The sequence below is a fragment of the Brassica napus genome, chromosome C8 (genome assembly GCF_020379485.1).
Source record: "Brassica napus cultivar Da-Ae chromosome C8, Da-Ae, whole genome shotgun sequence".
Lineage (NCBI taxonomy): Eukaryota > Viridiplantae > Streptophyta > Magnoliopsida > Brassicales > Brassicaceae > Brassica > Brassica napus.
The window spans coordinates 42,888,852-42,902,703 of record NC_063451.1 but is presented as its reverse complement, the minus strand read 5'-3'; the positions used below and the strand labels follow the sequence as shown (position 1 = coordinate 42,902,703).

The window sequence follows — 13,852 nt, the reverse complement described above, 5'->3', positions numbered from 1 at the left end:
TGTAGGCATCACCACTGTACAATTTAAATTAAAATTTTGATGAGCCCGTTTTACAAAAATGAGCCTATTGAATCATTTATAAAGAACAGTTCATTGATATACATTAGTGTGGCCGTTTGTAAACACGCCATAGGTTGGCTAGAGCCTAGGGCCAAATTATGACGGAAATTAAACCAGGATTAATCGAAGATTTATTTTTATGTTTCAATATTAATAAATTATTTAATACTACAATTTTCGGGTCGAATATATATTTAAAGTTGTGTAACCCAAGACGATATTTCCCAGCACAATTGGTTAATGCTACATTGTATACCTTTAATGTAGAGATTGCAAACAAGTTGTCCCGTCCCGTTCTAGACCGCAGTAGAATTATCTTCAAGCGGGTCACGACGGGTCAGAAATGTGCGGGCCGCGGTCTCCGGAGTGGCTGCCCAAATCCGTCCCGCTATATGTACAAGCTTTTATGGATCGGTCTCTGGAACAAATGATAATACACACAACATGACACTTCAGACTACTCCAAGACGATTTATGCCACTCTAGGACATGATTCATGCCGTTGAACTGGACATGATTCATCCGTGATGATTTGCTTATTTGTTATTCAAAAAAATAGATGTAGTTAATTTTGTCACACTGTAAATATATTAACATACCAATTAAAGATAATTGCAGAAAGTGTTTTTCATTAGCTTATAACTCATAAGTTCATAACCAATGTTTGATGAATTCAAAAATTAAATAAAACCAAACACCAAATAAAAACTGTCAATTCTAAAGTAAATAAAAAAAACACCAAATTTAAACACCACTGGAGTTCAAATCGCATCGTCGGAGCTCGAATCATCATTACCGAAATTCGAGTCGTAATTGCCGGAGCTCAAATCGTAATGGGAACTCCTTTCATTTTCTAGGGAGAGGGAAGTCACACGAATCATCTTTTTCTCGCTCTCTCTTTCATTTTTTGTCACCAATTGAATAAAAAACAAGAATAATATCTCTTCGGACCAACCATATCCACCCACTAAACTGGAAACAGTATGATTATTTTTGGTTTGAAAAAGAAGTCGTCTTACAAAAGGCCCAATTTGGCAAAACAATTTTGTTCAATCAATTCACTGAAGATGTTAGACATACGGCCTCAGCCCAGTAACATGATTGGGTTTACAGAGAGCGTTTCGATAAGAAAACCGTTAAACAGTAAAGGTTTCCGAAAATTAAAGAAAAACAAAAGAAGAGAATAGAATAGTTGTACCCCATGATACCACAATGATTGAGAGAGGTCAGATAAGAGGTGATCAGGTCGCTCCTTTAAACTCAAGAAACTGGAGTTTGATCTGTCGTTGCAATATTTACACAAAAAGGATGTTGAAAGATTTTCTCCTTTGGAATTTGGTTCGTGTAACCTTAAGTGATTGGAGCTTGACATGTTGTTGTTATTTTACATGGACAATGATTTAACATAGTTCAATGGAGTTTGGTTTGTGGTAGTTGTGTTACACATAAAGAATGTTGTGTGTGACACTCTTGTGGATTAAATAAGGATCTGTGAAGACAAGTGTGCCGTGAAAAGTTTTTATTGGTTCCTTTATTAGATATGATAAGCAAGCTAGGAGATCTATAATCACAAATTAGAAAATTTGGTGATGCTAAAACTTTGAAAAGAATACATTATTTAATAAGAAAAATATTTTGTTAATATATAACGTAAGTTTAGGTCAAGCTTTTAATGTTGTAATTCTCTCAGGAAAAAACAAGGGTTGTAGGGTTTTATGGGTGAGTGAATTAATTAAGAAAAGTGACCAACATGTGTTGGATCATAGAAAATATGGGTAGCCTAGGAATTTGTTCGTCTCGAGTCATGTGTAACGTCCAATAGTTCAAATACATTTATAAAATGAAATAATATATCAAAACCTAGTTCAGATTAAAACATAATTATTCGGTTATACATATGAACATATCAAATTAACTAGTTAATAGTAATGGTATTTAATGGTCTCAAAAATAGGTGCAACAGACAGAAGCTAGATAACGTCCAAAACTGGTGAGTACCAATAATAGAAAACGACATAAGTAAGGTTTTATGTTATTTTATGATCCAAACGACGGAGACACATCACCACTTTCAACAGCGCACTGACATTTCAATCTCCGAACGTATTATCTTGAAAATCTCAGGTTCGCCTTGAACTCTTCAGTTTTCTCTCTAATGGCTATGATAAGCTTACTTGAAATCACAGTTTCTTTCCTCTGTTTCTCCTTCTTCTTCGGATACTTCTTGATTATGAAGAAACCTCACCGTTCGTTTCCCACGAACTGGCCATTCCTCGGTATGCTCCCGGGCCTACTCGCAGAGATCCCTCGTGTGTACGACTATGTAACCGAGTTTGCTCTGAGTGCATAGCTTCAAAGAGAGATGAAATAACATGTGGAGTTACTAGCATACACTCTTCTTCTAAAGATTTGTTGATGTCTTACATGGATGTAGACACCACCAAGTACAAGTTGCTGAATCCGGGTGACGACAAGTTCCTCAGAGACATGATTTTAAGCTTCATGTTAGCGGGGAGAGACACCACAGGCTCCGCTCTCACTTGGTTCTTCTGGCTTCTCTCCAAGAATCCAGAAGTAACGACCAAGATCCGTCAAGAAATCAACACAAAACTATCTCCAAGAACCAATAATGATTCTGATCATTTCTCCTCGTTTAATCCCCAAGATTTAAACAAGTTGGTGTATCTGCATGGCGCCTTGTGTGAAGCCCTCAGGCTATACCCACCGGTTCCGTTTCAGCACAAGTCTCCTACAAAACCCGACGTTCTTCCGAGCGGACACAGAGTCGATGCAAGTACCAAGATTGTGTTTTGTCTGTACTCACTAGGGAGAATGAAATCGCTATGGGGAGAAGATGCATCAGAGTTTAAACCGGAGAGATGGATTTCGGAAACTGGAAGGCTGATACATGTGCCATCCTTTAAGTTCTTGTCGTTTAATGCAGGTCCAAGGACTTGTTTGGGGAAAGAAGTGGCTATGACGCAGATGAAGACAGTGGCTGTGAAAGTCATACAAAACTATGAGATAGAGATCGTTGAAGGACACAAGATTGAGCCAGTTCCTTCTATTATTCTTCACATGAAACAAGGCCTTAAAGTCATGGTCACTAAGAGATGTAATTTGGTCTGAACGTTGTGCAATACTTTTGTAGTAATGATCGAAGTTCTATATAATATTGTGACTTGTTATTAAAAATGAAGTTAGATTCTGACCCGCACGGTTGCGGGAATATTTATATATAATTATAGATTTAGATTAAAATTTTATGAATTGATAATATTTTATATTTCGGTTTGCAAGCAAATTGTATTTTGTTTTGGTTTTCGTTTGGTTCCGATGTGATTGTGGGTTTGAAAGTCGTTTGGGTTTTATTATTTTAGTTTGGTTCAAGTTTAGTTTGAGCACATGAGTTTAAAAAAGAATATGGAATTTTCTATTTTGATTCTAATTTAGATAGCTATATTTTTTGTTAAATTTTCTTGTTTTTATTTTTTTTGTTTTTACATGTCTTTATATTTTAAATATGTTTAGAAAATCTGTATATCTCAGATTATATACCAAATCAAAAACATATATGCTAATTTCGTACTTTTATGTGATAAAAGTAAATTGTACATTTAATAGTTATGATTAGAACATATACTAATATAATTTTGAAATAGTAAATATTTTTTATTTAAAATATAAGACATATATTTTAAAAAAATTATCAATATGTTACCGTTATATTTTTAAAACCATAACACACTGTTAACTGAATCGAACCAAAGTTGAAATCAAAATGGCTACCCAAACTGAAAACCAAACCGGTCGTAAAGTTTATACTTTATATACGCTTTGTTCAAACAAACATAGAAGTATTGATGATTCTCTCCTCCAACCTAGAAATTTTTAAACACACAAAATCGCAAAAATAATCGTCTCTAATAAGAAAGTTATAAAGATTACACATAAGACCAAAAATTATCACACCAAACGATTGATAATGTGTGACATTGTTGTTTTTGTATCCATGAGATCATAAGCAAAGACTCCACTTTTGGCTTGGTTTCTTTCTACGATTTTCCGTTCTGTAATCTTCGCCAAATTCTTCTCCACCTATATCATACGTGCTTCTAGAGTCAATGCTAGCTCCTCTATTGCAATATATATCTGCTTAAACTTTCATCATCATCATCTTCTTTCTCATTGGATCTCTGGTTTTCTCCACCTTTATGGACAAAACACTATTTTTCCTTGTTTCCATCAGCGACTGTAGTCTTCTTTTTCTCAGCCTTGATTCCATTTACATCAAGCTCATCATCACAGTTTTGTCTTGTCTGAGAATGGTGATACAACAGTGTCAACTACTCCATTAGCAGCGAAAGGAGGATCTGAGAGTAGTTTTCATTAGCTTGGCTCAGAACCGTGGTCTTTATGATATGCTTCATGATTTTTCTTCTTCTTCTTCTTTTTCACCCATTTTCTTGATTTCTCGTGGTGCTACAGTTTCTTTTTCATAAGAAATCTTTTGAGAAATCCATGAGTCATTTTTATCCGCTCAAGTCTGTTATATTTTCCAAATGACCCAGAGGCATCATCTCAGCTGCGGTAATGTTATCATAACAATCCTTACAACTAACATGATCACTCGCTTGTATCTCAAAAGCTCATGTTTCCTCTTAACTAATTCCTTCTGAAAGAACTCATTAAGTGGCCCCTCTCTTAAAGTTGATCGAACCACAATCTAAGACAAATAAGCCTCTTAGGAGTAACACAAACCTAAGCATTTTGTCATCAGTGTAAGGAAGCAAGTTTGTCTGATAATGTCACGCTTCTTAGTCTTGCTTGTGGCCCCAACACCAAACGCCCAATTTAAGTCGTTGTTTCTTGAAACCAAGTTTTGAACTTCATGGTCCTGAAATTATTTTATGCAAGGAACCAAGTAAGAGTTCCATACGATATGGATTCTAAAGTTCATGAGAGAGATTCCCACCAAGTGTTAGAAAGATGCATGGGATCATGGAGTCCCTGAACTCAAAGTTTACAGTTATTAACTTATACAAACAACTCAGCAGCAATTGCAAATACATTCACCAAAGATCTGAGCAGATAATTAGAAAGAATCCGGTAAAAATATGATATACTTTAAATTCTCTGAAGCATGTAACAGAGTTCAATCATTCACACACATGAAAAATGCATACTTTTAAGCACAATGAAAAAATATTTAAAACTAAGTATCTTCTCTCTGTGTGATGAACGCATTGAACTACTAAAATTCGACAATTCTTGAAGGATTATGACACAAGACATCAAAGAACATAATCATTTGATAAGAAACTTATGAAAACACAGAAGAGTATTGATGAAATTACATATGTAGTCTTTGTACTCTGGAGCAACATAAGAGTCTGAAAGCAGAAATAGGTCACCATAATTAAAAATTATGGTCTTCCTAACTAGGACCATGTTCGAATGCTACAATCAGACCCTGACTTGAGACTTCCAAGGCTCTATTTAAAAAAATAAAAATCACAGATTAACTGATGCTTTTCATAAACTGTACCAACAAAAAAATAGTTTTAAAACCACAGTTTTATGATGTACAATTTTTAGACTAAAATTCTAATGAAGTAAAATTCATCCAAAATGTTTACTAATTCTATCTAAACAGATTTCTTTATTTTATCAACTGTTTTCATTCTCTAGTTACACAATATAAATCATTATCATATCAATATATATATATATATATATATGTATTTATTTATCTTTTTGGAAATGAAAACCCCATAAAATGAAGGGCCATTAAGATGTTTCAGTGTACAAGCCCGGCTCTGGTTACAGTTTCAGATGTTGCTTCGGTACTATATATAACACCATGCAAAGGAACTCTAATAGGAACTCTGTTTCATTTCAAGCTTACCTTGGTAATGACTTTGTTTAGTTTAATCTAATGAAAGGTTTGCCCAAAAAGGAACTCTAATAGGATTTTCTTATGATCTCAAAATTTTTATATATTCTGAACAATTTGAGAACTGATCATTTGTTTGTGTGATCCACTTATGAATCAGGGGTTTGCGAGGGTGGAGATGAGATCATTGTTTATGGACTTGACTATAAATAACATTCTTAGAATGATGGCTGGGAAACGATTCTATGGTGACGGAACAGAGCAAGACGACAATTCGCGGCGAGTGAGACATCTGATTGACGAGGTGGTGGCCAAGGCAGGCGCAGGCAATGCTAACGATTATATCCCAATCTTGCGTTGGTTCACAAATTTTGAAAAACAGGTCAAGAAGTTAGCTGGCCGAGTCGATGAGTTCTTACAGAGTCTGGTGGATGAGAAACGTGCTAATAAAGAAAAGGGCAACACTATGATGGATCACTTGCTTTCTCTCCAAGAAATGCAGCCAGATTATTACACGGATGTCACTCTGAAAGGAATCATAATAGTAAGTCTTGAGAATTATAGGGGTTGTGACACAACAACAACACTAGCACAAAACACTATATGCTATGTCTTGGTCTTGGTCTTGAGAAATCAGTTTTTAATATGTAAGAACACTAACTAAACTTTAGAAGTTATAGCCATTGATTGATTCTTGATTTTAATTATACAGGTTATGATTCTTGCTGGAACTGAAACATTAACAGGGACGTTAGAATGGGCCATGTTGAATTTGTCGAATCATCCAGAGGTATTAAGGAAAGCAAGAACCGAAATCGATACCAAGATCGGTTTTGACCGGTTAATAGATGAACCGGATACTAAAAGTCTCCCTTATCTCCAAGGGATTGTGTTGGAGACCTTACGTCTTCACCCGGCAGCTCCGACACTCGTGCCCCACATGACATCAGACGATTGCATGTTGGCAGGGTACGATGTTCCACGTGGGACAATGCTATTGGTAAACGTTTGGGCTCTGCATAGAGACCCATCTGTATGGGAAGATCCAGAAATGTTCAAGCCAGAGAGGTTCGAAAATGAAAAGGAAAAGCAAAAGGTGTTCTCTTTTGGGATCGGACGACGAGCTTGTCCCGGGGTCGGGCTAACTCATCGGCTAGTGAGCTTGGCTCTCGGATCGATGGTTCAGTGTTTCGAATCGGAGAGAACTGGAGAAGAGTATATTGAAACTAGAGAAGCACCCATGATGTGTCCAGCGACTCTCTTGCTAGCCATGTGTAAAGCTCGTCCCATTGTCCATAAGACTTTCGATGCTTTTGCTTGAATGTTGTAACTTTCCTTGAAGGCTAACATTCAATGCTTTTGCTTGAGAGCTAATTTGTCTTTATGTTCGAAAATAATATAAGATCATGTTTCATTTTTTTTTTGTTCTGGTTCTTGAATAGAGTCTAGAGCGGGGTGAAATCCGCTTCCAACACCCATGTGTTGTTACTATTCCAACTATTTTATGAGTTACATATATTGCATCTATTTTAGGAGATCGCATGTCTTTAAGGGAGCCAGATCTAGTCCATTTTCGTTTGTATAGAACTGTTAGCGGTATTATATATATATTTTTTTCTGTTTTTGAGTTGATACGTTTGTTTTTTTATTGGCTAATTGGGTAAACATATAACACACATTTATGAGACACAAAATACTGAAAACATCATACAAATACTATAAACAAACGATCTCAAAATATTTTGATCATAAAGAAATAAAATTCGATAACATAAATCAAGTTACTACATCAAAAGTGAAAAAAATAATATAAAACCAAATTCGAAGTAAGAAAAATGATCTTGCCAAAAGAAACCAAACAAACTTAATAGATAACAACAGTAGGGATGAATGACTAAGTCAATTTTGGAGAGCATCGTAAGGTAAAGATTAGTTAGAGAGAGAGAGACGAAGACTTGAAAAGTCCACTCGAGTCTTCTTCCAATAATCTCAATTCTTTGTTACAGTATCTTTCAATTCACACCAACCACATGTTTCTTCATCTATTGACTCTCCTTATTTCTCTCTCTCTCTAAATTTTTCTATCACAACTATGGAGAAACTCTGTTTTAGATACTCTGTTGCTCTCTTTATGACTATGGTAGTTATTGTTCTTCTTCCACGTCACACTCTTTCCGCTACTTCTCAATATTCTCGTCCCGAGAAGTTCTACGTCAACTGTGGGTCGGATTCTAACATCACCTATGGTGGTCGGACCTTCGTCGGAGATATGATCTCCGGTAGTAACTCCGTCTCCTTCAGCAGTAAAGGAACCGAAGCCATCAACCAATCAGGACCGGGAATCTACGGGACGGTGAGGATATTCAGACGCCCTTCTTCTTACAAGCTCCAACTCGATTCTGTCGGTCTACACTTTGTGCGTCTCCATGTCTCCTCTCGGACAGAGCTTTTAACTTCTCGTTTCACCGTCTCCGCCACATCTGGCTCCACTCACCACTTCAAAAGCTTCTCGGTTCAGAACTTCAACGAGACCCCACGAGTCGAGGAGTTTCTCCTGATGATCGACTCTTCGAAACTCGAAATCCGATTTGTGCCTGAACCTACCTATGTAGCTCTTGTCAACGCCATCGAAGTGTTCTCCGCTAATAACGACCTCGAGATTACGCCCGAGTCCGACAAGAATCTCCATACGGTTTACAGATTAAACGTAGGAGGGCAGAGAGTCACGCCTGAAAACGACACCTTGGGACGTACCTGGTCGCTTGACGATGACTTCCTCTACCAAAAAGAAGCTGCGAGAAACAATAGAACAGCGCAACAGCCTAACTACGATTCGGGTTCGGCCACGGAGTACACGGCGCCTGCTTTCGTCTACCAAACGGCTAAAGCAATCAACCGCAGCTCGAGCGACCAAACGGATATGCTGATGAACGTTACTTGGTCGTTTAAGGTGCAAAATAAAACAAAGCATTTCATCAGGGCTCACTTCTGTGATATCTTGAGCGGTTCACAAAGCCCCGACTCCGATTTTTATCTGTATGTGAACGGGCGAGCGAGGAAAAATGTAAATCCTTCAGAGCAGATTAGGCTGGTCACTCCTTTTTATATCGATGTCGTGGATGTCTCTGATGGCTCTGGACTCTTGAATGTTAGCATAGGTACTAAGGAGCCCCGTAAGGATGCTGGTTTTCTTAATGGTCTGGAGGTGATGGAGTTTCTGAACAAATCCGATTCTTCAGATAAAAGTAGTTCCCTGGTTCACATCATTATTGGTTGTGTTGCTGCTGTTTCTATCCTGGTTTTGAGTTTGTTGTTTACCATTTTTTTCTTGAAACGGAGGAGATCGAAGAAGAAGAAGAAGCCAGAGGAGGAGGCCACTATATGGTCTCCTGTGGAACTGTACAGAGGTGGGAGCTCCGACAATAGACTATTCGATCCGGTCTATAATTCGCCATTACGCACCAATAGACCTTTCGATCCGGTCCATAACTCGCCACTACGCAACCTAAACTTAGGCTTGAAGATTGCATTCGCAGACATTCGGAGAGCTACAAACAACTTCGACCCCCAGTGGTTGATCGGGAAAGGCGGTTTTGGAGACGTCTACAAAGCCATTCTTCCGGATGGAAGCAGGGCAGCTATCAAGAGAGCAAAGACCGGTTCAGGACAAGGGATACAAGAGTTTCAAACGGAGATCCAAGTCTTGTCAAGAATCCGGCACAAACACCTCGTTTCTTTAAAAGGCTACTGCGACGAAAACGCGGAGATGATCCTTGTCTACGAGTATATGGAGAAAGGTACGCTTAAAGAGCATCTCTACGGCTCGGATATGCCTTCGTTGACGTGGAAACAGAGGCTAGAGATATGCATTGGAGCAGCCAGAGGATTGCATTATCTCCACAGCGGCTCGGAAGGAATCATCCACAGAGACGTCAAATCAACAAACATACTACTAGACGAGAACAACGTGGCCAAAGTTGCGGATTTCGGGCTCTCGAAACTCGCGGTCCGCGAACAAGATCCGGTCAATATCAGCATGAACATCAAAGGGACGTTCGGTTACCTCGACCCGGAGTATCTGCAGACGCACATCTTCACGGAGAAATCGGATGTGTACGCGTTCGGAGTCGTACTCCTCGAGGTTCTGTGCGCGAGACCTGCTCTCGCGCACGATCTTCCGCACGAGGAAGTGAACCTCGCGGAATGGGCGTTGTTCTGCTTATCGAAAGGGATAGTCGACGAGGTTTTAGATACGAAACTGATTGGTCAAATCGAGGCGAGTTCTTTGAGGAAGTTCATGGAGATTGTTGAGAAGTGTTTAAGGGACTGCGGCGAAGAGAGGCCGAGCATGGGGGACGTGATCTGGGATCTTGAGTATGTTCTGCAGCTTCACATGACGCCGGTTCAGAGAGAGCCTCACGAGGATAGCACCATGACGATCTCTGGCGTTGGAGGTGGAAACTCGTTGGTGGTTCCGAGGTTGATGGTGAGTGATTCGTTTAGCGACAACTCGTTTGTTCAGAAGAAGAGCAGCGATGGAGATTCATCCGAGACTCGGGTTTTCTCCCAGTTGAAGATCTCTGAAGCAAGATAAAAAAAGGCTTTGCGTTAACCGGGTTTCCCAAACTTACCGTGTCCATACTGGTTAACCGGTATGGAAATCATCATATCCAATTGGTCCGTTTGGAATTTTATAGATTTAAAAGTTGATAAAAAATTATACTAATAGATTTAAAAAGTAATGAAATATTTTTCAAAACTTTTTTTGTGTAATGATTGGAGTCTTTTTTTTCTTTCACAAATGTAATGATTTTAGTTATTATATTTCATGAACTCTATTTAACAAAAATAATATGAACTGTTTAACAGAATTAGCTATTGTCACTATTTTTTTTCACCAATTAGATTGATAAAGGTCGATCTTACAATGTAGAAAACTTGTTTTGTCGAATCGAACTGGATGAAGAAGTTCGCAAAAGTGAACATTAGACCATTTGATTAAAGTCACCTTCTCCAACTTCTTTTATTATTGGAAAAACTTCATAATATATTTTAATATTCCAGTTACTTATTTTAGTAACCGCTTGGTTCAACTTTTGTAAAATCATGAGCTGAATTTTGTTTGAGACAAACTAATTGGAAAAACTTAAAAAATATAATACTTTTATTAAAATTCAATTACTCATTTTAATGAACATTGGGTTCAAATGCTGAAACAAAAAACCGGTTATCGCCGGTTTAAAAAAGAGTAAATCAAAGCAGAAGCATAGTCAGGTGGTTGTGATATGGGCGATGAACAAGTCCACATTCCGAGCCGACGAACCACCAGGCTCCAACGCCGATCTCGCTGCATTCTTCAGCTCTGTCGCTCTCCTCCTCATATCCTCCGCGGCGGGTCCTTCCGTGACAGCCTCAATGCACCTCTCAACCTCCGCGACCTTAAGCTCGCCGTCCACAGCGTCATCCCTCATCCTCACTCCCATTCCGAACACATCCACAAGCAATCTCGCGTCAAGCGGCTGATCGATCCAACTCGGGTACGCCACCACCGGAACACCAGTCGCCACGGTCTCTATCGTCGAGTTCCACCCACAATGTGTAACAAAACAAGAGATCGCCACGTGGCTCAATATCCTCTCTTGAGGACCCCACTCAATAACGACCCCTTGTCCTTCTTGAACCATCTCCTGCCAAACGGCGACGTTTTGAGCGTTCTCCTTAGGTCTAAGCACCCAGAGGAATGAAACTCCTCTGTTTCTCAGAGCCGTCGCTATGCTCTCGACTTGGTTCTCCGACGATTTGAGCAAACTTCCAAAAGATATGTAAACAACAGAAGACCTAGCTTGCTTGTCAAGCCACTCCATGCAATCACCATTATCTAGGGTTTTGTCTTCATCAGCTCCCAGTAGATATGGAGACACCAAAGGACCAATAGGCATTACCGGTTTCAACTCGGACATCGAATCGATTATCTCTGATTCGAGTTGGTAAAATGTATTAACCAAAACCCATTTCACATTTTTTAAGCATTCGATGAAATCCACCATTAGGTTATTTAGGTGACTTCCTGCAGAAGGCAAGAGAAATGAAGGGAGATCTCCAACTTCCAACAATGGCAAACCTGGTAACTCAACGGTTTGTGTCAGATCTTCGAGATTGTCGGGGAAAGTGTTTGTCTTCATGTAGTAACGGTAATAAACCGAGAAAGCTCCACAAGCTTCGATCCAGAGGAGTGCACAAGGGATGTTGTATGCAGCTGCAACACCTGGAACCCATGGAGCAAATGGCACGGTGACCATGCAAGAGAATCTCTTTGATTCGACGATTTTAGACAAGTTCTTGGCTCCGACATTTTTCAACGACACGATGAGAGAATCTGCATCTCTTGGGTCGTCTTTAGGTAGACCGTCGGGAAAGAAAGCGAGGTCCACCGGGCTCGGTTGTTCATCTTCTGCGGCGGTCGAGAGGAGGTCACGGGCTTGCTCGGTGGTGGCGAGAGTGAAGTGTAGGTTCGGTCGTGAGAGAAGTTTGGCGAATTTGAGCATTGGTTTGAGGTGACCTTGGTACGGTAGGGCTACCAATAGAACATGTGTTTCTTGACTCTCAATACTTCCCATTATTACTTCTTTTTAGTGATAACTTAAGAGGTATTAGACTTTGGGTTTTGTATGACCTTGTAAGCTGTAATTGGAGTCTATATATATATAACAATGGTTATCTATTGATAGATTTTGGTCAATGAGGATATTAACTATTAAGTGAGATTTTGGTAAGGAAATCTACTTGCTCTAATAATTGGTAACCCAGTGAAACGCTGTTGAATATATTGAAAATTTACCATCTTACCTCAATTCAAACTTGTAAACATGCTGGAAAAAGAGCAAGTTCTACAGTCATAAGTCTTTAAATTAATGCGGCATAAGTTTAACAATAATTTAGTTTGGTTAGGAATGGGCCATACTGACGAAATAAATACTGGTCAATATTCAAACTTATTTTTTCTGTGTTTTGTAAAATTGTTGACAAAAAAAGCATTCTTACCCATTTTGTTAATATATATGGCCATCGGTCAATGGTCATTTGGGTCCAATTATAGTTAAGTATATTACGTGTTACATGCCATTCATGAACAACTAACCATCACATGCATTTATGTGTTAATTACCTCTATAGTTAAAGTTACCATGATACCATCCCATCATATAGACAATATTGTTGCATCTTTGACTGTAACTAGTTAATTTCAAGAGAATGTGATGAAAAGAAAATGAATTATTATTTTAGAAATGAATAAAAAATGAAATAGAAAATGAAATCATATTAGTGGAATAGTGAATCTCTTCATTGTACCCATTTATAGTAAAACAAAAAAGATCATTTTAATAAGAAGTTATTTATTTATAGATTGGAATACGTAGAATTTTATTGTAAGTGATTAATTTATTATATGAGCTAATGGAGTGATGCGTTTCAAATATATCTATAGTAGAAAAAGCGTTTGATTGCAACTTTTAATCAATTTGTTAGCTCAGCCCTAGTACCGTTTAAACTTTAGACCCAACTACATTCACTCATTAATTAGGTTGAATAGCAAGTATGAAACAGAAGAGACCGAATTGCAAATCAGTTGTTCCTCTTAGAACATTTTAGTCCAATTTTAACATGTTTTTAGCATTGTTTATTTATGTAATACAGTCCTTAATAAACTAAAAAAAATGTTTAAAATAATTGGAGTTGAAATACAGATGCACTGCAACTGCGATTGCGAAAGAGTAAAAAGGCGATGATGGAGACAAAACTTTTAATACTTAAACGAACAGGCACAAAGTATTCAAATACAAAAAAATATATAAAGGCAAAAAAAAATTTTAAAAGTAGAGTATTCTTATTGATGGG

At 38.2% G+C, this 13,852-nt stretch overlaps 4 protein-coding genes across 4 annotated transcripts; 3 read left to right on the top strand and 1 right to left on the bottom strand.

The window, feature by feature from the left end:
- Window positions 1-2,014: 2,014 nt before the first annotated feature.
- Window positions 2,015-3,382, top strand: LOC106413458 (alkane hydroxylase MAH1-like). Its single transcript, XM_022708400.2, has one exon. It carries the CDS (start codon window positions 2,476-2,478, stop codon window positions 3,187-3,189), a length of 714 nt encoding a protein of 237 aa, XP_022564121.1. The 5' UTR covers window positions 2,015-2,475; the 3' UTR covers window positions 3,190-3,382.
- Window positions 3,383-5,723: 2,341 nt separating this feature from the next.
- LOC106413457 (cytochrome P450 81D11-like) lies at window positions 5,724-7,374 on the top strand. Its single transcript, XM_048765034.1, has 2 exons — window positions 5,724-6,500; window positions 6,669-7,374. Exons 1-2 carry the CDS (start codon window positions 6,108-6,110, stop codon window positions 7,275-7,277), a joined length of 1,002 nt encoding a protein of 333 aa, XP_048620991.1. The 5' UTR covers window positions 5,724-6,107; the 3' UTR covers window positions 7,278-7,374.
- Window positions 7,375-7,571: 197 nt separating this feature from the next.
- Window positions 7,572-10,824, top strand: LOC106415061 (probable receptor-like protein kinase At2g23200). The gene has a single exon (XM_013855678.3). It carries the CDS (start codon window positions 8,049-8,051, stop codon window positions 10,548-10,550), a length of 2,502 nt encoding a protein of 833 aa, XP_013711132.2. The 5' UTR covers window positions 7,572-8,048; the 3' UTR covers window positions 10,551-10,824.
- Window positions 10,825-10,955: 131 nt separating this feature from the next.
- On the bottom strand, window positions 10,956-13,849 carry LOC106413455 (UDP-glycosyltransferase 84B2-like). The gene has a single exon (XM_013854228.3). The coding sequence runs from the start codon at window positions 12,571-12,573 to the stop codon at window positions 11,227-11,229; it is 1,347 nt and encodes a 448-aa protein (XP_013709682.2). The 5' UTR covers window positions 12,574-13,849; the 3' UTR covers window positions 10,956-11,226.
- Window positions 13,850-13,852: the final 3 nt, after the last annotated feature.

Excerpts from the sequence above, each read along its gene's own strand:
- LOC106413455 (XM_013854228.3), bottom strand. The coding sequence starts at position 12,573 with ATGGGAAGTATTGAGAGTCAAGAAACACATGTTCTATTGGTAGCCCTA.
- LOC106413458 (XM_022708400.2), top strand. The coding sequence starts at position 2,476 with ATGTCTTACATGGATGTAGACACCACCAAGTACAAGTTGCTGAATCCG.
- LOC106413457 (XM_048765034.1), top strand. The coding sequence starts at position 6,108 with ATGAATCAGGGGTTTGCGAGGGTGGAGATGAGATCATTGTTTATGGAC. Across the intron at positions 6,501-6,668 it reads CTCTGAAAGGAATCATAATA|GTTATGATTCTTGCTGGAAC; the intron begins GTAAGTCTTGAG and ends TTAATTATACAG.
- LOC106415061 (XM_013855678.3), top strand. The coding sequence starts at position 8,049 with ATGGAGAAACTCTGTTTTAGATACTCTGTTGCTCTCTTTATGACTATG.